The sequence below is a fragment of the Eucalyptus grandis genome, chromosome 7, assembly GCF_016545825.1.
Source record: "Eucalyptus grandis isolate ANBG69807.140 chromosome 7, ASM1654582v1, whole genome shotgun sequence".
In the NCBI taxonomy this organism is placed as follows: Eukaryota; Viridiplantae; Streptophyta; class Magnoliopsida; order Myrtales; family Myrtaceae; genus Eucalyptus; species Eucalyptus grandis.
The window spans coordinates 58,487,176-58,510,601 of NC_052618.1; the positions used below are offsets into that span (position 1 = coordinate 58,487,176).

The 23,426-nt window shown below is 44.6% G+C and overlaps 3 protein-coding genes and 1 long non-coding RNA gene across 4 annotated transcripts; 2 read left to right on the plus strand and 2 right to left on the minus strand.

The window, feature by feature from the left end:
- Positions 1-5,185: 5,185 nt before the first annotated feature.
- On the minus strand, positions 5,186-7,866 carry LOC104445636. Its single transcript, XR_005552955.1, has 4 exons — positions 7,216-7,866; positions 6,957-7,015; positions 6,014-6,209; positions 5,186-5,264 (listed from the first exon to the last, which is right to left on the minus strand). It is a non-coding gene; the product is annotated as an uncharacterized LOC104445636 (long non-coding RNA).
- An 854-nt stretch (positions 7,867-8,720) lies between these two features.
- Positions 8,721-10,397, plus strand: LOC104454547 (uncharacterized protein At5g39865). The gene has a single exon (XM_010069439.3). It carries the CDS (start codon positions 8,992-8,994, stop codon positions 9,805-9,807), a length of 816 nt encoding a protein of 271 aa, XP_010067741.2. The 5' UTR covers positions 8,721-8,991; the 3' UTR covers positions 9,808-10,397.
- A 1,843-nt stretch (positions 10,398-12,240) lies between these two features.
- Positions 12,241-16,248, plus strand: LOC104455942 (uridine 5'-monophosphate synthase). The gene is given in 8 exon segments (XM_039318010.1): positions 12,241-12,684; positions 12,687-12,932; positions 13,112-13,581; positions 14,169-14,252; positions 14,542-14,624; positions 14,705-14,792; positions 14,888-15,142; positions 15,799-16,248. Coding segments are annotated over 8 exon segments (1,779 nt in total). The 5' UTR covers positions 12,241-12,260; the 3' UTR covers positions 15,928-16,248.
- A 3,072-nt stretch (positions 16,249-19,320) lies between these two features.
- Positions 19,321-22,990, minus strand: LOC104454548 (E3 ubiquitin-protein ligase DIS1). Its single transcript, XM_010069440.3, has 5 exons — positions 22,586-22,990; positions 22,189-22,293; positions 21,173-21,413; positions 20,534-20,920; positions 19,321-19,887 (listed from the first exon to the last, which is right to left on the minus strand). The coding sequence occupies exons 3-5, from the start codon at positions 21,380-21,382 to the stop codon at positions 19,567-19,569; spliced, it is 918 nt and encodes a 305-aa protein (XP_010067742.1). The 5' UTR covers positions 21,383-21,413; positions 22,189-22,293; positions 22,586-22,990; the 3' UTR covers positions 19,321-19,566.
- Positions 22,991-23,426: the final 436 nt, after the last annotated feature.

The following is a 23,426-nucleotide window of genomic DNA, read 5'->3' on the forward strand; positions in this document are numbered from 1 at the left end:
GGGAGAATTGATCGGGAGGGCGACTGGCAAGTGATCGGCGGCGGACGGGGGTGAAGGCTTTAACAAAAACAAAATCATAGGGTTTTATTTTTCGGATAAAAGAAATCATATTCGATCTTATCCCATTCCCTTCAGATTTTTTTATCCGGTCTATATCCGATCTTATCCTATCCTGGAAAAATTTATGTATAAGTGTTTAAACATTTGGAGAGATGATCTATTATAATATGGCATTTCATTCTATTTCTGTGTCCATTATTATCAAGGACACATAAACAATCTCTCTCCATTCACTCGCATCCATCTTTGGCGCTCGGCGACCGGATCTACTTACAGAAGTTCCGAGCTCTTCATGCACAAGAATTGGCCATCATCTCAAAATGATTCTTTCTAGAAAAAGGAAATTGGGGCGCGTGCGTGTGCGTGTGTAGGCCATAGGCATTGGCTATCTCTTGAGACTTTTTAGTTCCACGGTTAGCCTACACGGGCATCGGATATTGGGTACGCCTTATGTATCAACGTGGCAAACAAAAAGGCGCTCGCAGCGCGACACGTGTCTCGTGGGACCCACGATTTCAGGAGCTCGCGTCTCTCCATCTTCTGCGCTTCTGTCTCTCTCCTCTCTCCAAAATAACTCTGGGCTGGTGGCTCGGCTCGGCTCGGCTGGCAGAAGAAAGGACGACTCCAGCTTAAAATTTCTCTCCTCACTTGAATATTTTGGGTTTCGTCTCTCTCTCCTCGTGAAGAGCAGAGAACGAGCTGCACCTCCTCTCTGTTTTTTTCAGCGCATCCCACCCCCACCCCACGAGCGGCCCCCGCCTCCGGAGGGGGCAGCGCCTGAGCCGTGCGGCCGGCGGAGGAGGCGGCGGCGTTGTGAGCGAGGACGGGAAGGCGGAGGAGGCCAAAGCGGCGCGGCGGCCGTGGAATCTGGAGGCCGAGGAGGGCGGTGAACCCTCCGCCGCTGTCGTTGAGGAACGGCGAGGCGTTTCACGACACCGCGGGCGGCACGCTCAGCGGGGACAAGGAGAATTACGCCGCGCAGCAGCAGCAGTTGCAGCCGCAGCCGAAATCCGTGTGGTTACGAGACTTCGTGGGGGAGGGCGAGAGGAAGGAGAAGAAGAGGCTTCTCTGCGCCCTCCCTCTTTCCGACCGGCAACCGACGAACCACCGCACCGGACCGGCGAGAGGACCGCGAGACCTAGCTCCCTCCCTCTTTCCGACCGGCGAACCACCGCACGGGACCGGCGAGAGGACCGCGAGCAATCGACGAACCACTACACGGGACTGGCGAGAGGACCGCGACCTCCCTCTCTCTCTGCCCTCCTCTTTCCGACCGGCGAACCACCGCGAGCAAATCAGATGTTTTTGTAGAGATCTCCCATCGTCGCCTTCATCTTCTTTTCCCCCCTTTTTTGTTTTGTTGGTTTTTTCCCTAGTGTTCTGATGATGGATCTGGAGTTGCATATGCTCGACGGCTTCTTCGGCGACCTCCTGAGGCCAGCGACGTCATCGGCGCTTGTTCCTTGACGAACGCATTGTCATCATCTCCAGACTCGGGGCTCTCGTGGTTCATCGAGAACATCCTGATGAAGGACAACGAGGACGGCAGAGTTGCCGGTGGCGGGATTAGGGCTGATTCGAGCCAGGAGTTCTGCGATAGGTTCCTCGCTGACGTGCTCGTTGACTCCCCCGGAGATGGGTCCGCGGAGATAGCTGACGGGTCCGGCGACAAGGAGGAGCCTGGATCGTCATCCGACGGCTGGGTCGAGGCTGCGAAGGTTGATGGGGCTAACGTTGGTGGTGAAGCCTATGATCCTGCTTCTAAGAAGCTCAGGAGGTACGTTGATTAGGTTCTCTTGCACTTCTCGTGTGATTATTAAGCTTATTATATGATGCATTCTGATTGCTCAGGTGGGTTCACTAACACCTGAGAAGGCAATTTCTGATGCCATTTTACGACAAGCAAAAAGGCCTTGCAATTATTACTGTTGTGAAAGTTGGTATGATGGTACCGGCCTTGTGGTTGCTCGTAGGGAAGACGGCTCATGGTCTCCACCTTCTACAATTTCTTCATGTGGAATAGGGTGGGGAGCAAAGGTAGGCTCGTTTTATCGTATCCCTGGATTTTGATTTCATCGACCTTAAGGGCCAAGTGTCGAAACCAACAAGTGTTTTTGGCTTTCATGCAATCTGCAGATTAACCACGTGTATCAACGTGCTCAAAATGATTGTTTAGATAATAAACATCAATTTGATTTTTACTCCATCCGGAATGCTTGACGTATTGTCTGCTTCATTTCCATGGTCTCTGTGAGAATTTTCCTTTGTAAATGTCTGGTCTGTCATCCTTCTATTTCATGGAATGTGCCATTTGTTTCTCCTTTCTGGAACTCTATCTAAGAACAGTATTTCTCAGGATGAGATTTGGACTTTTTGTTTGATTACCATGTTGCCATTGAGTTTTCAAGTTCCTTTCTGCATCTCTGTTCCCTTTCTCTGAATTTGTGTTTTGCTTTATTGTGGAAGTGGGAGAAAGTCCCTGAGCCAGAGATGTGTACCCCTTTCATATGTGTTTAATGTCTCATGATGCATTGATTTTCTAGAGTTGTGGAATGATAATCAATGTTCCTTCCTAGAATATTGGAGAAATACAGTTACATTTTAAGTCCATTTGCATGTAGGTGAATGAGCTTAAGAAAGCTATGGGACCACTCTCTGGGCGAAGTTTGAAGTATTGTGATGATGCATGCTTGAGGAGATACTTGGAAGCTTGAAACTGGAACATAGATAAAGCAAAGAGATGAGACACTGAAATGGAGATCAACTCTTAAGCCTGAGGAAATCAGCTGGATAAGATGGCTAAGTGTCCTGGTGAATGAATACCTGCGCGAGTATTGTGATAGATAATTTATGCCGATGGCTGTTGCCTGTTAAACTTCAATAGACATCCGATCCTTGTTACCCTAACTATTGTGTTGACCTGATAATTAATTTTATTTTGTAGACTAAGTTCCTGGTATGGAAAAGAACTGATTTTCTGAATGAATGTGAATGCAGGATGGTGTTAGTCAACAATAATTGAGTGGCTCTCAACTTTTGTGTCTTCTATGAGACTGCCATGATGCAGTGATATGAAGCATTAGGTGTTGGAGAGTTTATTGTTCAAGGGACACTAAGTGTCCCAATATATTTTTTCACTCATGCTGTTTCCAAAATCATCATTTAGACCGTTTTAGTTGACAATATGGCTAATGAGCAGGTTGTGTTAGACATGCAATAGTACTTATTGGGACGCTGAATAATGCTTCCATTTGACAATGTGATGCTTACTAAAACAGGAAGAAGTTGCTATTGAAGGTGAAACTGGAAAAGTATACAGAGCAAGTTTTCATGATCGTTATGGAAGGAGTGTTCTTATATTGAGACCTGGAATGCAGGTATTTATCCATCCTGTTGTTGCTAATTTCTGTAGCTTTTATTTTCTATTACCTATTAACTTGGCAATAAATCTTGCAGAATACTCATGTACTGTTTGATGAGGACTACAGCATGTACTGGTGGAGGTCGGAACTCATGGAATACGAAGATGGCGAACTCTCATGGTTCAATACCGGAGTGAGAGTTGGAGTTGGTTGGAGACTCACTTACGGCGGTCTTAAGTGACCATTGCGACGGAGACGACCACCACCATGGGGGTTGTTGTGGTGTTGGTGTTGCCCGCCATCGAGGAGGATGTCGCTGTTGTCCTAGAGCTTCTTAGAAGTAGGATCATTTGGTCCACATTTTCTTTCAAATTTGTGCAAGCCGAGAAGCTCAGAATCTTTAATTTTCCCTTGTTTTCGCTTTGTGCGTGGCCGGCCTTTGGGCCGTTGGTTGCAAGCTCAATCCATATGATCTTAAGAGTGCTTACATGTGCCATGTTGGAGAGGTTTCACTTTTGCTGGCTCCTTAGTTGATCAGGCTAAACTTGTCATTCCATGATCTCCAAGTACATGGCAATGTTTTTAGTTTCGAGCTATGACTAGTGAGAGCATCAAACCAGCAGACACTTCCTGATATGGTTCGCCAGGTTGTTTATCACGACTTTGTTGCTGCTATGACAAACTGCTCTTGACCTACAAGTGCAGATTCCACGAGGTGCTAGTTAATATGTTCCAGTCCTACGTTAGTCAGGCAGAGACATGTAGATGAAAAAGGCTTCTGGCCATTAACCATCTGAACAATCGGGCTCTCAATTCTAGATGGAAAATTTGCCGGAGCAAACCGTGTTCCCTCTCTCATTGCCATTGTCTTCAATGAGATGAATTTAACAAGCAACAAACCACAGGTTCTCCGCAACCTCATGCCTCCGTTCTCGCTTTGGTTTCTCAGGTCAATCTTCGGTTATACGTTAGGTCAGGACATAAATTTTTGTAGGGTTCATTTCTTGGACGCCTAGTCTTGGTCTATTTATTGAGCCACTTCCTAATCCTTCTTCACATTACCACCTTCCTAATCACACTCGGTTCCCCCACCATTTGACGACTAACGAGAAATTGCATGGGAACATAGATCTAGCACAAGATAATTAACAAGAAATCGCAATGATCTGTATGCACTACTTCGAAATAGGGGGGAGGTGGACTTCCATTACACTGCATTGACTCGAGTCTAATGCGCGGTGCAGTACCGAACAAGATCCATAGAAGAGCTGTATATCAGGTCGTGACCACGCAACCTGTTTTTCTGGGTTCATCATGAACAATCACATAAAATTTCCTCCATCATCTAGGACATGCCCAAGCAATCTTCAAAGTAATTTGAAAAGAAGGGTGGTTTTTGCTTGTCTTCCCCAATACCCTGAGTAAACACCAAATATGAAATGTATAGCTATATGTACATTCCAAAGATTGATCCCAGCAATTATAACTATTTACATATTCCTCTCCCGAAACCCCCGGCGAAGAGAGGGAAGCAATGAGTTTGAACATGCTATACACTTGATAAGAATAGACAACTTACAGTGGCAAGAATTGCAGTTAAGAACTTCCATAGGCAGTATCGGAGACAATTGGCCAAGCTGTACGGCACTAATATGGTGATGACCACTCCAGCTTCTGATACATGTCTGCGAGTGCGTTAAAAGGATGGCAGCAGCTGGTGGCCTCGGCAATGAACCAAGTAGTATGTACAATGCATTTATAGACGGCTGCCATAAAATTGGCAATTTTCTCTTGTCGGCGTTGTCACCACACTGCCTTGAAGGGAGCATCCAACAAAAGCACCTGCCAATTATTTTATGAAAAAATTGAGAACAATTAAAGAACTTCAGAAAGCGGAACGAGCCCCACAGACTGCTGGCAATGAAATGATAGGAAAATGAGAAATACAAATTCTAAACCTCTCCAACTTTTTACTATGAGCATCTCAATTTAAGTAGGATCTATGACGAATCAAGCTCGGTGTTCTCTCAAATGATTGCTTATTCAAAAATATCCCTGCAGAAGCTTTCTCAACTAATGTCTCTCCCTTTTCCCCTTTCTTTGGCACTAAGAAATGGGCAACAAGCAAGCTTCTCAAGAAATGCTCTTTGTAGAAACTTTTTCAAACAATGATCTAATGAAAACAGCTTCACATAGCTTGAAAAGGTAAAGAGTATCATCATTTTATTGAATATATAACTAGAAGAGTATTTTAAGTAATCGGAGAATAGTCTTTTACATGACTGCCTAAGGACAGATACCCATGCCATACAAGCTAGACTACAGCTCACCTCAGCAACAGAGACAAATGAGGAAGAAAGAAAGAGAGTGAACAAGATCCTTTTCAAAATGAGCAGTTTTTCTATGTCCCGAGACTATTATTGCATCGACTTAGGACTTAATAAAAATAGAGAAATTACTATCACATTAAAACGGTTAATATCATAGGATACTATCAATGTTTTTTTGCATAGCAATGTATACATACCCCAAAATCAGTCCAGAGGACAACTCCACAGTTTAAAAGGAAAAATAGCTATATAGATGAGTACCTTTACTGTAGCTGTACGTATAACAAGCAGAACAGCCACCATCCCCCGCTCATACATCAGCTTCAGCAGCCCTTCCAATGGGACCAACTACTGCACTCAAACTAGCCCCAACTGAAAAATGAGCAGTACCACCAAATGTCTTCACAGCCTCAGTTGTTCTCAACACCATAACGAAGTCTGTCAATTCTCCTCCAGCCTGCAATCACCCTTGACTGGTTACTATTGACTGGAATAAGGATATCTCTACATAAAAATATAACACAAAATCAAACATTTCTTGCAAGGATAATCTTTTCATTTATGTATTTGATTTTTACTATTATTGTTGTTATCATTTCGGGAGGAAGGGGAATCGACTAAAGATTTCTTTAGTTGATTTTTATGTTTTATGCAAGACTTCTTTGCTCGAGCTTAAGCCACACAAGCAGAAGCTATTAATGTGATAGACATGTTAACAGAAAGGGAACGATTATAAGCAACACAAGGGCAATCTCTGGCTCAGGGACTTCTCCCACTTCCACAATAAAGCAAAACACAAATTCAGAGAAAGGGAACAGAGATGCAAAAAGGAACTTGAAAACTCAATGGCAACATGGTAATCAAACAAAAAGTCCAAATCTCATCCTGAGAAATACTGTTCTTAGATAGAGTTCCAGAAAGGAGAAACAAATGGCACATTCCATGAAATAGAAGGATGACAGACCAGACATTTACAAAGGAAAATTCTCACAGAGACCATGGAAATGAAGCAGACAATACGTCAAGCATTCCGGATGGAGTAAAAATCAAATTGATGTTTATTATCTAAACAATCATTTTGAGCACGTTGATACACGTGGTTAATCTGCAGATTGCATGAAAGCCAAAAACACTTGTTGGTTTCGACACTTGGCCCTTAAGGTCGATGAAATCAAAATCCAGGGATACGATAAAACGAGCCTACCTTTGCTCCCCACCCTATTCCACATGAAGAAATTGTAGAAGGTGGAGACCATGAGCCGTCTTCCTACGAGCAACCACAAGGCCGGTACCATCATACCAACTTTCACAACAGTAATAATTGCAAGGCCTTTTTGCTTGTCGTAAAATGGCATCAGAAATTGCCTTCTCAGGTGTTAGTGAACCCACCTGAGCAATCAGAATGCATCATATAATAAGCTTAATAATCACACGAGAAGTGCAAGAGAACCTAATCAACGTACCTCCTGAGCTTCTTAGAAGCAGGATCATAGGCTTCACCACCAACGTTAGCCCCATCAACCTTCGCAGCCTCGACCCAGCCGTCGGATGACGATCCAGGCTCCTCCTTGTCGCCGGACCCGTCAGCTATCTCCGCGGACCCATCTCCGGGGAGTCAACGAGCACGTCAGCGAGGAACCTATCGCAGAACTCCTGGCTCGAATCAGCCCTAATCCCGCCACCGGCAACTCTGCCGTCCTCGTTGTCCTTCATCAGGATGTTCTCGATGAACCACGAGAGCCCCGAGTCTGGAGACGATGACAACGCGTTCGTCGAGGAGCAAGCGCCGATGACGTCGCTGGCCTCAGGGAGGTCGCCGAAGAAGCCGTCGAGCATATGCAACTCCAGATCCATCATCAGAACACTAGGGGAAAAAACCAACAAAACAAAAAAAGGGGGGAAAAGAAGATGAAGGCGACGATGGGAGATCTCTACAAAAACATCTGATTTGCTCGCGGTGGTTCGCCGGTCGGAAAGAGGGAGGGCAGAGAGAGGGGAGGTCGCGGTCCTCTCGCCAGTCCCGTGTAGTGGTTCGTCGATTGCTCGCGGTCCTCTCGCCGGTCCCGTGCGGTGGTTCGCCGGTCGGAAAGAGGGAGGGAGCTAGGTCTCGCGGTCCTCTCGCCGGTCCGGTGCGGTGGTTCGTCGGTTGCCGGTCGGAAAGAGGGAGGGCGCAGAGAAGCCTCTTCTTCTCCTTCCTCTCGCCCTCCCCACGAAGTCTCGTAACCACACGGATTTCGGCTGCGGCTGCAACTGCTGCTGCTGCGCGGCGTAATTCTCCTTGTCCCCGCTGAGCGTGCCGCCCGCGGTGTCGTGAAACGCCTCGCCGTTCCTCAACGACAGCGGCGGAGGGTTCACCGCCCTCCTCGGCCTCAGATTCCACGGCCGCCGCGCCGCTTTGGCCTCCTCCGCCTTCCCGTCCTCGCTCACAACGCCGCCGCCTCCTCCGCCGGCCGCACGGCTCAGGCGCTGCCCCTCCGGAGGCGGGGGCCGCTCGTGGGGTGGGGGTGGGATGCGCTGAGAAAAGGAAACAGAGAGGAGGTGCAGCTCGTTCTCTGCTCTTCACGAGGAGAGAGAGAGACGAAACCCAAAATATTCAAGTGAGGAGAGAAATTTTAAGCGGAGTCGTCCTTTCTTCTGCCAGCCGAGCCGAGCCGAGCCACCAGCCCAGAGTTATTTTGGAGAGAGGAGAGAGACAGAAGCGCAGAAGATGGAGAGACGCGAGCTCCTGAAATCGTGGGTCCCACGAGACACGTGTCGCGCTGCGAGCGCCTTTTTTTTGTTTGCCACGTTGATACATAAGACGTACCCAATATTTTCTCTCGGATGAACTGGCCCCTCCTGTCCGTTCGCGACTAAAAAAGAAAAGTCCAAAGACACGTCACGGATAACGAGTCGTCGGTCTCCCTCGACATCATCATCGGATTCAAAACAAAGAGCTTTTTCCCAACCTCGTCGGCCCGCCCCCCCCTCTTTCCGATTAGGCGGTGCGTCCATTCACCAGCCCCACGCCTCCCAAAATCGACGGGAAATCCTTAATCATCTTTTTTTCATCCTCTCCCTGCCTTTGTCCCTACGCCTCCCGAAGCCGCTCCTCCACAACTTTTTTTCTCCGCCATTTTACTTCGATCCCACGTCAAGCCCTTCCCCGCGAGGTGAACTGTCAAAACGAATCGCCGTCCATTGTTGTCCATCGAACTCTCGATTTTTGCCAAAAGCTGCCGCTTTTCGGCCACCTTCCGATGGCGAATCGCGATGCCGATTTCGATTTCTCCGCCGCCAAGCAGCGGCGGCCGTCGCTGTTCAACCGGTCGTTCACCATGCACGCGGAGCCCGCGGAGAAGCCCTCCTCCGGGCAAAAGCCCTCTTTGGAGCGGGCTGGCTCGGTCAAGAGCATCTACAGCTCGATCGAATCGTTCATGCCCTCCGGCGATTCCATCAAAGGCAAGGTCCGGAGGCTCCGCAGCTTGTTTGAATCCGCCAAGCCCTCGTCTCGGGGCGTCGATGAGACCCAAACCGCAGCTCCCGCCCCTTCTTCGAAGCTGAAGCCCGCGAAGTCGGTCGATCCCGGGTTTGATCAGGGCTGCTCGTTTAGGTTGCCGGGCACGGAGGATAGGATCGTGGTCTATTTCACCAGTTTGCGTGGGGTTCGGAGGACGTTCGAGGATTGTTACGCGGTGCGGATGATATTGAGGGGATTCAGGGTTTGGGTCGACGAGAGGGATTTGTCGATGGACTCGGCGTACAGGAAGGAGCTGCAGGGTGTGTTGGGGGAGAAAAATGTTAGCTTGCCGCAGGTCTTCGTTGGAGGCAAGTATGTGGGCGGAGCGGATGTGATCAAGCATCTTTTTGAAGTTGGCGAATTGGCAAAAATTCTCGAGCGGTTTCCGAAACGGGCGCCTGGGTTCGTGTGCGATTGTTGCGGGGATGCGAGGTTTGTCCCGTGCACGAATTGCAGCGGAAGTAGGAAGGTGTTTGATGAAGATGAAGGGGCATTAAAGAGGTGTTTGGAGTGCAATGAGAATGGGTTGATTCGCTGCCCTGATTGCTGTTCTTGAACAGTCAAAAAGAAAGTTCCCGCACTGTTTTCTGCAAATATTCGATGCTCATTTGCTGAATTCTCCTTTAAGACTGTCTGCCGTTGAGTCGGTCAAAAGGTGGATATGTCTTTGGATTTGGGATGTGAATCCACATAGGGTTCATGTTGGGTGTTCTTTGTTAACTAATATTAGTTGGGATTGATGTTCATCATCTCTCTGAACAGGCTCAAGGGGGATTGTACTTACTACTTATATAGTGAAGACAACAGCTGTCTTCTTCATCAGATTGTAAATATGTAGTCCATAACAAGGACAAGGATGCAAATATTGTCTCGGATGGATTGTAGAGAAAAGAGGTTTATTGATCCTCTAATTCTCAATGATTGATTGCCAGGAAGGGCAATTCCTGGTACCCTTGTTTTTTTTTTTTTTTTTGGGGGGGGTGTGAATCTCATGTATTTAAGGTCTTTAATTAAAAGTGGTTTCCACTTTCGTCTACTGCTTTATTTTTCTCTGGACAATTAAATTGTATGAAGAGGTATCATGAGACTTGGGAGTTATTTTCATGAGAATTCAACAGGAAAATGGGATGCATTCTGTTGCAATTAGTAGGATTCTTACACAGGGTGATGCTTAACTTTTTAAATCATGAGTGACCTGGTTCTTTCTGTTGATTTTCTCTGGTAAGGACTTTTGGAGATAATATGGGAGCATTTCTGTTGAAACTCAGAGCCAGATATGGCTTTCTTTTACCTATGCCTTTCTGCCTCATTTTTAATTTCTCCATGCATCCGATTCTGGGGGACTGTTGCGCTTGTTGAAAACCCTCATTTTGAAGAATAGATGGAATGTTGCTCTTAACGAAAGCCCTGTTTTGGACCAGGTAATCCACTTGAACTGAAATGCTGAAAGCACATATCAAGCTTCTTCTTATTTGTCAAAAAAAAAAAAAAAAAAAAAAAAGCTTCTTCTTATCAAAAGTTGTTGGCACTATTGTCATACATGTTTAGGGCTATCCTTGCCTACAGCAATAGATTTGCATGTCGTGCTCAATTTACTCTCTTGAACATTTTTGTTTTTTTTCGGTTGAAACTTTATTGAACATTTTATTGAGCAGTAGTAGTATGTTGTTGTTTTTGTATGCCCCGAGGCTTTCTTTAAGAACTTGTGAGTTCATGTGATGTTAGATGCAATCTTTTTAGAGAAGGACATATATATATATATATATATATATATTTTTTTTTTTTTTCATTTGAGACTAGACTCTTTGACTACCATTTGTGAATTGTTATTCCAGATGAGGACTCTGATAGTTATAGTGTACTGAAGAAACTGTTGATTAAGATGAGAGCTTGATATCCACTATGGAGGTTTTGGCCCTTATTACTGTTGTGCAGTGCTTTTATCTTGGCTCTATGAGGAATTAGCAGACGATGGATTGGTTTCAGGGGATCCAAAAAGTGTATAGTCGTGATGTTGGATTGGAATGCCGTGGTATCCAAGATCTTTACAAATTATATACCGAAAACATGGGCTAACCGGCAGCTGTTCTCTTAGGAATAATGCAGAGATCATCCTTTGACTTATACTTGTGTTCTATGGTTGTCATCATTCCTCTCGATGGATTTGATGAGACTTGGGTGTGGAAGTACATGACAAGTTCATCATCTCCCATTTGCTTGTGCAGCATCCCTACCTGTTCAAACTTTTGGCTTTGCTGCTAATCTCTCTATAATGAAAGTTGGGTTCTGCTTAGAGTTGTTAAGCTAATCTCTCTATAATGAAAGTTGGGTTCTGCTTAGAGTTGTGCAATCAAATCGATTCTATTTGGGAATTGGACCGAATTGCCTGAAAAATAGGTTTGGGAATTGATCGGGGAACAAGTTCCAAATTTTTAGAACAATTGTAGCGGTTTCAAGAATAGGTTCCAACTGGACACCCACTCAGGAACTGAATCGAACCACTTTGTTTTGGAATAGGTTTTATAAGCCAAAAAACAAAAGCCAAAATCCTAATTTATTTTTTCCCTAAATTCTAACCTTAAGACTCCTTCGTCTTTTGTCATTTCTTGGAAATTTTCTTCTCTTAAATTTTTATAAATTTTTATGAATTAAAGGGAAATGTAGTTTTATAATTTATATTTTATATTAAGTGTTTGTATTTTTTTTTTTGTTTATAATTATATGCGACTACGTATTCATCTTATAGATTATTGTTTTTGGCAAGTTCTATTATTCATTTTTTATTTTAAATCATTTCGTTAATTACAACCTCATGTAATTTTACTGTAAAAAAATAATAAAAAATAACAGAGATTTCCAGATAGATTTCAGATAACAGATAGATTTCCTCGAGTAACAGCGGCCCAATGTAGCGTCACATCACATGAAAAACTCAAATATTGTTGCAGAAATTATGTATAAAAAATACTGTCAGCAGGCCACGGACGAGTTAAGCCAAGACGTTGTCAGATGAAACATCTTAAATTCAACGGATTCATAGGCAATCGGCAAAAAACCCTAGCGCCAAGACCCAGAAAAAGAAACAAAGAAACGCAAAAAAGAAAAGAAAAGGACCCAACATCGTCAGATGTTGCTCAGTCCACTCTTCCCAACGCCACTCCATCTCTCTCCTCCGCGCACGCTCCCCACGCCACTTTCTCTCTCCTCCCCCTCCTCTCCCCCACCCCCACCACCACCACCACCACCACCTCCGTCACTACAAAAGCGCTCCCTCTCCACCACCAAGACGCCCTCGCACTCGCACTCGCCGCCGCGAAGCAGCACGACAGACCCTCCAGCCCGAACCCTCCGACGAGCCCTCCCCCGCCGCCGCCGACGATGGAGTCGCTGATCCTCCGGCTTCACGAGATCTCCGCCGTCAAGTTCGGCAGCTTCAACTCAAGTCCGGCATCTCGTCCCCCATCTACATCGACCTCCGCCTCATCGTCTCTTACCCCGAGCTCCTCCGTGACATCTCCCAGGCGCTCATCTCCTCCGTCGCCTCCGCCGGCTTCGACATCGTCTGCGGCGTCCCCTACACCGCGCTGCCCATAGCGACGTGCGTCTCCGTCCATAATAACATCCCGATGGTCATGCGTCGCAAGGAGGTCAAGGACTATGGTACTTCCAAAGCGATTGAAGGTAACTGCCTTGCTTGTGTTTACATCAAGGACGTGGATTTTTAAATTTTCCAACTTGAGGATGATGATCATTGATTTCACAATGCCGTCGGTAGAGGATGTCGTTGTCTTGCCCAGCTGTTTGGTAAGCTTGGATTTTTACATCATATTATATTGATTTCTCATTCTGTGTTTGTTCAGGTGAATTCAAGAAGGATCAAGTGTGCTTGATCATCGAGGATTTGGTGACGAGCGGCGCGTCGGTGCTGGAAACGGCTGCCCCGCTGCGCGCTGTGGGGTTGAAGGTAACCGACGCGGTGGTGCTGATCGATAGAGAGCAAGGAGGGCGAGAGAATCTGGAGCAGAATGGGATCAAGCTGCACGCGATGATAAAATTGACCGACATGGTGAGGATCTTGAAGGAGAAGGGGAAGCTAGGGGATGATGTGGAGGCCACCGTGCTGAAGTTTCTTGAGGAGAACAACAGGGTGGCTGTGCCGGCGAAGGAAGTGAAGGCGAAAGCTAGGTTTTTGGGGTATGGGGAGAGGGCAAAGTTGTCAAAGAACCCAGCTGGGAAGAGGCTGTTTGAGGTGATGGTGGAAAAGGAAAGTAATTTATGTGTCGCCGCTGATGTCGGGACGGCAGCTGAGTTGCTAGATATTGCTGAGAAGGTCTGAGCTTGATACTCCTTCTCTTCTTTCTTGATATTTGCAGATTAATTTAATGAAGCGTGCGGAGAATCGTTTTCTATATGTGAGAAGCCTGCATCAAGATATATAAACTAAGGGCGTCATCAATTTTATTTTGAGTTGCAAGCGCTACTTAGACTTTGCATTTGCTTCTGTTCTTTAGATTTTCTCAGACCAAAAAACGTGTCACTACATTATTGTAACAGCTGGTGCCATCATTTTTATCATTGTTCTGTCCACCTGGGTTAAAGTTCTGGCAGTACCTAATATTTTGGTCTTTTCTTTTTTTTTTTTTTTTGGGGGTGCGCGTTCTACTAATACCGTGGAATAGTGGACATATTGTATTGAATTCCCATGAACTGCTTTATGCATCTGCTATCTGTGACATGATTTAAGAACTTACACCGTCTCTGAACAGGAGTTATGGTCATCGTTCAGCAGTATCATTCCATGGACTGGCATTGCTGTTTATAATTCCTTTTCTGATGTCTAATGACACATTCCATTCAGTGAAAATGCCTCAGATTTAGTAGTCCCCATGTTCACATCTTTTGTCTGGACTTTTTCAGGTTGGGCCAGAAATATGTTTATTGAAAACCCATGTAGACATATTACCCGATTTCACCCCAGATTTTGGTTCCAGACTGCGCACGGTATGTGCCAATTCCATAACTCTGCTATTTTGACTCCATTATTGGATTCTTCTTTTCTCTTTCTCTGATATAGGTAAGCGTTTTCTTAGATTTGTCTATCATGTATAACACAAGTAGTGTGACATATTACTTTCTCTTTGACGATAACTTTTAAGAGCCATGTGCTCAGAAAATCTTTGCGAACCTTGTGCATATGCAGATCCGTTAGTTTTATAAATCTCAAGTTCCTGCTATTTTTAAACCATCAAAGGCTGTGAATTTCTTCTGATGGTACTGAATGGCATGACAGATTGCAGAGAAGTACAACTTTTTGATATTTGAGGATCGCAAATTTGCTGATATTGGTAATACAGTGACAATGCAGTATGAAGGGTATGACTTACTCTACAATAGTTGTTTCCTCTTCGTCTATTTTGTTCTATAGACTGAACTCTATAATGTTGCACTTGTAGTGGTATATTCCGAATAGCAGATTGGGCTGATATAACTAATGCTCACATTATCTCCGGTCCTGGAATTGTTCAGGGGCTGAAGCTAAAGGTTTGTTCTGTAAAAGGACTGCTTTTAGTAAACCTTTTGAAATAAATCTTCTTTTTTACCATATTGATCATTATGATGATCCTTGAACAATGCAGGGTTTGCCTCGAGGTAGAGGCCTATTGCTTCTTGCTGAAATGAGCTCAGCTGGTAACCTAGCCACAGGGGATTACACTGCAACGGCTGTAAAAATTGCAGAGGAACATTCTGACTTTGTTATGGGGTTCATCTCAGTTAATCCAGCATCTTGGCCAGGGGCACCTGTGAATCCAGCATTTATCCAGGCTACCCCTGGTGTTCAATTGGTAACTGGTGGTGATAACCTCGGGCAACAATACAACACTCCACATTCTGTAAGTCTGCTCATTTGTCTTCAAATGTTGAAATCAATTTGCCACTTTTAGCAGCCATCAAATTTTCAGCTTCACCAATATCGGTGCATTGTATGTTAGTATTACTAGGTAGGTGTGTGCAATTTTCTCAAAATGATCTTTGGGGTGCTGAACTGGCATTTGACTTTTTGAGAGCAAGAAACTATTTCTCTAACAAAATTAAGAGACGGGCATTAGTTTGGGACCTTCTCTAAAGCATCTCTCTATTGTCCATGTGAATTTTCCTCATCTATGCATATAATGTCTCCAGTATTGGCCATAACTTGTTACCTATATTGTTGGTAGAAAATTGTTCAGTAGTAAGAATAGCTGGCCATGATGGCAAAGACTGTTACAAGAGTAAGTGGCTGTCCCGTGGAATGTGTTATATAAGGTCCATTTCATATGATCAGACACTACTGAATTGCAGTGGAACTGTATTGAGTCTTGTCTGACTTAGGCTCGAGATAATTAGTACAAGAATGTCTCGCTTTAACTTGGCAATTTTTCTGTTTATGCTATTCTTATTCGGAAGGGTTGCTTGCGGACAAAGTTTTGGTGTGTCAAACTGGAGCTGCGTATTATGTATTCTTTTGTTGGCTGAGACTGACTCCTTGCGATTGAAAATGTACTTCAAGGTGATCCATGACAGAGGCAGCGATATCATCATAGTTGGGCGCGGAATCATAAAGGCTCTGAATCCGGCGGAGGCAGCTCGGGAGTACCGCCTTCAGGGATGGAATGCATACGTGGGTAGGTGTTCATAAGACTGGAAGGTTCCCAAAAGGATGAGCCAAGTTCGGGTCCGAGTCGAAGTCTTATCCCTTTTGGTGCTATAAGTTGGCGGCTTCTTAAGCACGTGCAGCTGATTTATCATGCGCTCTTTCATTTTGCTTTCTTCTCTCTTTTTATTTTCCTTTTTCAGATAAAGCACCCAGATCTTCTAATGGGGGAGCCCCTTGTGCTGCTATCGACAACGTCTCGAAGTCGATAATGAGATCATAGGGATTGTGGACACCTTTTTGGGATAGTATGGCGCCGGATGCTAATCCTTGTATCTTATAATGAAATTGAATATTTCGCGTATCTCTCTCATTTTGACATTTTACATGATGATAGATTGAGCCCCATCGATTATTGTCGGAAACCATACAAATTTAAAGGGAGGATTTCTTCTTCGAAAATAGTAAGCAAATTAAGCACAGAACTTAGAAATTAGAGGGGAGAATTACCAAAAAAGTCCTAAACCTATTGTAATTGTGCCAATTCAATCCTAAACTGTTTTTTGAGTCCAATTTAGTCCTAAACCTTTTATAATTGTGCCAATTCAGTTCATCCAGGCCAAAATTGACCGGCCGGTGCTGGCGTGGATGCCGGCGGGGACAAACACCTACGGTGAGGTAATTTTTTAATATTTTTATTTTTTATTTTTATTTTTTTCAATTTTTAAATATTTTAAATATTTTTTTTTTTTGGCCTTCTTGAATCTTCTCCTTCCTCTGGCCGGGCTCGGAACGGCCGAGGTGACCTCGCCAACACCGGGTGAGGCTCGCCCCCCGGTCATTGGCGGAGGCGAGCCTCGCCCGGCGACGGCGGGCGGCCCTCGACCCCATGATCTGGACGCCTCCCTAGATCCGCGACCGGCCTCACTAGATCCGGTGAGTTTGGCCCTCGCCGCCACCGGTGAGGGCGAGGCCACGCCGCGATGCATGGTGTAGTCGAGGAACCCGCGGAGGAGCTCGATCTCGTCCTCGTCGGTCCCGAGGCGCCGAACAGGGGTTTTGGTGACGGTCACGGTCGGGAGGGCCGCTTGAGCTCGGAGGGGGAGATCGTGCCGACGATCCGGGGACGGGGAGGCGGCGATGGCGACGGCCGCCTCGGCCACTAGCGAGGGCGAGATCCGCGAGGCTCGCCTCGGCCGGTGCGGGGGGTGAGCCTCGCCCGGTGGCCGGCGGCGAGGCCGACCTCACCTGGCCGGAGGAAGGAGAAGAAGCAAAAAAAAAAAAAAAAAATTAAAAATATTTAAAAATTCAGAAAAAAAAAAAATTAAAAATTACCTTTTGCCGGTCGGTTGTCCCCCGCCGGCGTCCACGCGACGTCGGCTGGCCAATTTTGGCTGGATAAACCGAATTGGCATAATTATAAAGGTTTATGACTAAATTGGACAAAAAAAAAATTTTAGGACTGAATTGACACAATTGCAATAGGTTTAGGACTTTTTTGGTAATTCTCCCAAAATTAGAGTAGAACTTATTGAACTAGTACCTAGAATATGCCATGTATTGAATCAGATGTAAGTTAAAAGCATAAAGCTATAGATATATCGCAGTGGAGATTTCTAACTCAAGGAAAATTATCGCCAAAACAAAAGGCAGAGTTCAAAACTAAAGGCCGAAGTGAATAAGTTTCTTTCTTAAATATGAGGGAGAAGTGTTAAAAAAGTCTTAAACCTTTAGCATTTGCTAATTTTTTTTTTGTACCAATTTAGTCCTAAATCTTTTATTGGTATCAATTTAATCTTAAACCTTTTTATGTTGTGTCAATTCAGTCATTTCTGGTTAATTTTAGCCGGATTTCACTAACTAAATGTCGGCCGACTAATGCAACTTGATCGACGTTGACATGGACAATTTTTAATAATATTTAATTTTTTTTGAATTTTTTTCTTTTTCTTTTTTCCTTCTATTCTTCCTTCCTCCAATTGGTTGCCAACGACTAGCTAGAGGCGACCATCGGCAAGGTCGACCTCGCCGGTCACCTCGCTAGTGGTTGCGAGGGCGACCTCGCGCTAGGCGACAAGAAGCCGGCTTGAGGCTACCTAGGCCGCGAGAGCGACCTCACGCGGCCGGCAAGGTCGACTCTCACCGAATCGGCAAGGTCGAGCCTTGCCCAGTCCTTGTCGCCCAAGCCTCAAGGGTGGCCTCGCGCGAATCTAGGAAGGTGCCTCGCTGGCCATGGGCGAGGCTCCACCATTGTTGCCCAGGCCTTGAGGGCCGCCTCATGCTCGGATTTGGAGCCTCACTTTGGTGGCCGGGTTGAGCCTCACCAGATCTGTGCGAGGTGGCCCTCGCAGCCACTGGTGAGGTGGCTGGCGAGGTAGACCTCGATCTCACCGGCCGTCACCTATGACTAGTCGCTGAGGTTTAGTGACTAGCTGGAGGAAGGGGGAGGAGAAAAAAATTCAAAAAAAAAATTAATTTTGTTGTTTATTTTAATTTTTTAATATTTTTATTATATATATTTTTATTTTCTTTTCCTTCTTCCTTTGTGGCCGATCACTAGCCACAACGACCGACCGGTGAGATTTGGCGAGCTCGCCGGAGTCTCGCTAGGCCACCGCAAGGCTTAACCTCGCCTAGGCGGTGCGAGGTCGGCCTCGTCCTAGCCTAGTGAGGCCGAACCTCACCGTGCCTTGCCCAACCATGGCGAAGCTCGGGTTGACAATCCTCGACATGGGTCGACGTCTCTGGGCCGGCGACGCTTTGGCGTGGTTGTTGGCCCTCGTCTGGCTAGTCTCCAACACCAGTCATGGCTAACATTGGCGACTGGCCAAAAGGAAGAAGAAGATGAAGAAAAGAAAGAGAAGAAGAAAAACAAATAGAGAAAAATTGATTTTAAAAATTGTTTATGAGAACAAGAAGTTACTTTGTTTTCTACTTTTTACTAAACACATTTCTATTCTTTTTCGTTCTTGAAACAAAAAATTACAAAAGAACATAAATTTTTTTTTCGAGAACAAAAATAAATTTTACCAAACAAGTCCTAATTTTGTTCATTTTTCCAAATGGATAAAACATCTCACAACGAGACGGCAATTTTTTTTATGAAAAAAAGTTAAAGCCGAATACAAAAATTTAACATAAAAAATCTATGTAAAGAGATTATAAAATGACACTATCATCCAAATCCTAGTCGGTTTCAAATCAGCTACGTTAACTTGTTAAGAAGCCGACAGATCTGCTTGAAGGTAACATCATATAACTTTTTCAGATATCTTTCACAGGTTGTCGAATTCCGAGGAAATCCGAAATCAATTCTTTATTAGACAAGTCAAATAAGGCGAATATAGACAAGTTGACCGAGTGAATGAAAAAGATATCTTTCGACCGCCGTATGAGAAAGGCCTGCCGCGACAAACATGGAACAACTGGAGGCAAGCGGACACGAAAAGTAAGAGAAGGAAGACAATACAACACGTTCTCATTCTTCTGCTTGGAATATACGACATTTTTGCTGTCTTCCCATTCATGTATTCGATGCATAGTTCAAGCAAAGAGACATTGCCCCCCCTAAAATTCCCAAAAAATACATGCCCAAGAAGACGTGGTGATCACTACGCGGACGAACTATTCTGATTTTTAAGAGCAGGATAATCTAAAGGAGCATGAGACGGAAGTACCCCGCCGTCACTGTTCTTTCCAGATCCTACCAGTCACCCTAAGCTTCAGTTCCTTCCGGTCGCCACCAGAGAAGAAGAGAGCCATGTTGCGTTGGATGATGAGACCATCGAAACTATCGCGGACTTTGCGGTGGCTGTCCCTTATGCTCCGAGGCACACCTTGCCAGATCATCTTTCTCCCGTTCCCACCAACCTCGAGGCTGTAACTGTAGTTTTTCGCCTCGTTGTCATCACCCATAAACCGCAGGAATGCTATGTAGACTGGTGCCATTCCGAGCTGAAAGGCCTCGAAGTGCAGGCAAAAATACTGACCAAAGCAACTAAAAACCTGGAGATCAACCGGAACTTGATTACCATTGTGCCCTTTTAAAAAATTACAGCAATAACACAATTTGCAACTGTAGTCTCCCATGGGTAACACAGACTTGGGCCAGCTTCTTTGATGGGCCACTTGGCATTTTAAAAACAATCATTGAACATTTGATTCACCGACACAAGTAACATTAAAAGAAAACCTTGTTGAAACTTAGAAGGAAGTTCCAACAACGACTTAATTGGATACTTCTTCAAGTCATAAAGCCCCATTTAAGCTTCCAACTTTACAAACTTACATCAGCTAATCTGTCTTTTTTGGCCAATACAAAAAACTAAGAGACAAACCACATCTAAATTTACAAGGAAGGAAAAACAGAGCAAACATAAACAGCACTGATCGGAAAACGAAATGATCTGATGCCTGAGATATATCAACTCAACAACTTAGACCTTTATTTCACAGAACTTCTTATCAAGAAAATAACAGATTTAATCCAAATTTCACACAATTTCACATTCACGGGTATATAAACTTAAACAATTCTGATGAGCAGATGGTTACTTTTGACAGTTTAACAAATTAATTAACTACCGGATAACTACAGAGAGCCCAACATATGCCTTGGATAACTGAATCAAGGAAAGAGAGAAAAGAGTACCGTTAGCATCCACGTGGCATTCTCGACCTCATGTGGATTTGATTTGACGTATCGGTGGTTAAAGGTACTGCCATTGTGCATGTCAACTTTGTGATCATCTTTGAGATGGGCTACCAGACAAGGAATGTCACCGATGACTGTGCATTCTGATCCGGCATAGGGGCAACTATAGGGTCTAAAGGCACATTGTGATTCATGCTTCAGCTTGCTGTAGTACGGGTATATGCCTACACACCCAAAACTCTGATATTTACATGGAAGTTCAAGAGAGGCAGCCACCTTCTCCAGTGCAAGGCATCTGATGTTCCCGAGTTCGTGCCTGCAAGTAGGACATCTGTTGTGCACCCTTGGCTTGCAACCAGAACACAGTGTGTGGCCATTCGAACACTGATGCAAAGAGAATCCCCAAAATCAACTTTTGAGTCTTTATTACCAAATAAACCATAGGGATGCAAATATCACCTCTGCAGGTGTCTAATGTCGAGAAGTTGCACTAATGTGTAATAAATAGGTGACTTCAACCAACAGAGGTTAAAAGAAACAAGTTCCATGGTGTTCATGTGCTTTAAAGGAAGAATCGATACATCGAAATAAAGGAAAATTGAAGAAAGTGTTAAATGCAAGATTAGAAATCCAAACCTGATGGATAGGAGGGTACATTGCATTTAAGCACACAGGGCACTCTAATAGCTCTCGGACACTGCTAGAGACAGTTACATTAGGTTTGAGAGCATTTTGCGTTGGATCATTCACACTTTCACCGATGTCTGTCTTGTCTTCACTTTGAGGAGGATCAATAACCTCAGGTTTGTTTCGGATCTCATCAAAGAATGAATTTGCAGAAGCCATTTCGCTCAAAGAGACTTCCTAGCCTATGAAACTACAAATGAAAAAAAGAAAAAACACATGTATTATTAATTAAATACAAAAGAAGCAAAACTCTGGAAACAAAGAAAAGTTAAACAGGTGAATCTGGCATAATAAACGTGACTGCATGAGCATTCATCATGGATAATGAGAATACCGTGCACTTTTTCCTCAAGAAACAAAGAAGGGGCAGAAAAAGGGCAACTTAGAAACCAGATGTCTGTGCATTTATCATAACAGGAATACGACAAACAATACAGTCAGAGGATTTGAAAGGCTCTATTTTTCAATTTCAACATATGTACTGAAAGTATGAACTCTCAATGGCATTATCACAGGTCAGATAGGAAAAAACAATCCGTCTTCAATCAAAATTCCAACCACTTAGAATTGTCTTTCTGAAAATCCAGATTTGCATTATTCCAAAGTCAAGCCAGCTTCAATAAAGTTAAAACTATAATGTAATTTTCTCTACAATGCTGAAGCATGCAAAGTGAGGAAACATTTAAAAGTTGAATGAACAGTGAGACAAACCCCTCGGAACCTTTTTATTTTATTTTTTTTTCGTTTCTCTTTCTTGCTTTTTGGCCTTCGCCTTTTTCATTATTGATCATAATTAAACCTCGCACAGACATCAAAAGAACTGCAGCATCCCAACTTCTCGCCATGTACCATGCAAAGTGAGTTCTATAACAGACTTGTAAAAAAAATTGTCAAATCACTTATCCTGCATACTTCGTCATCGTATTCTACACATGATACCTGCATAGGTAAAGAAGATGCATTACCTGATTATAAAAGAAATTTGCCTTCAGCTTGAAAAAATTCGAACCCTGATTCCGCAGAGTTCACAAAAAGTCCACGACTCTGCCCTCGGCAAACCTCCACAACGACTGAAATGATCAAAACAAGAAACCAGGTCAGCCAGTAGTTAAGATCATTGGGGAATCGCTGATCGTGACAGATCAAACCTTCAATCCCCAGAAGGAAGGGATCGAAAGAAAAATTTACGGAGCCCCAGCCCAAAGTAGATCTATAAAGTTCCCAAATCATGAACCGGAAAGATCGAAACTTTTGCCTATTGGGAGGCCGAGGAACACGAAAATCGAGATAAAAGATCGAACTTGACGAGGGATGCCCATGCAAAGGGATGAAGCGGAGATGGAACAGAGACGGGGAACTCACCAGGAATTGCGGAAAGATCAGGTGGGTCGATTTCAAAAACTCCACTTTGACGAAGCGGGGGCGACGGTTCAAAGAACCGACCGAACCCAGATGAGGAGGGAGGGATTCGAGGGCGTCTAGAGAGTAGATGGGAAGATAGATAGAGGTAATAAATGAAGGGGGAAAGAAAAGGAATAATATAAGCGAGAAAGACACGAAGTGCGCGTATAATTTCAAATTAAAGCCGCTGGAGACAGGGGCAGAAGGAAGAGAGAAGAGGGGGAGGAGAGAGAGGGGAGCGTCGCCTGTGGGCGAGGAGAGAGAGAGTTCTCGAGAAAATACAAAAAGGGAAACAGTGAAACGTGTAGGCCCCGCTCCCCCAGGCTCGTTTCTCTCCCTTTCTCCATCTCTCTCTCTCTTTTCTCGTCCGCTGCTCGTCGGCGTCTTCCCTTTTTGGCTCTCTGATTTTCAAAAACCTCCTCGTATTTCCTGTTCTCTCTCTTGTCTCCTTCCCCGACACAGCACACGGGGGCACGCATTGATAGGTGATAATCAGTCCTGCGTGATACGCGCACCTCTCATGCGCCCATCTGGATCCCAGCAAGCCTTCCCGATTTCTTCCCCCGTTCCCATTGGAAGAGTACACGCGAAAACCACTTTCTGTCTTTCTAAACTGTTCATTTTCTCGGGTACATGCTTGGTTTGTCAAACTAGAAAGTTTTTCGGGCATAAAAAAAATTGAAATTTGAAAGAAGATGGTTGATTCTGTCCTTCTAGAATTCTAGAAATATGCCAAAAAGATCGGAAAAATGCCTCCTCTTCGTCATTTCTCTCTGTTTTGTTTTGTTTTGTTTTTTTTTTT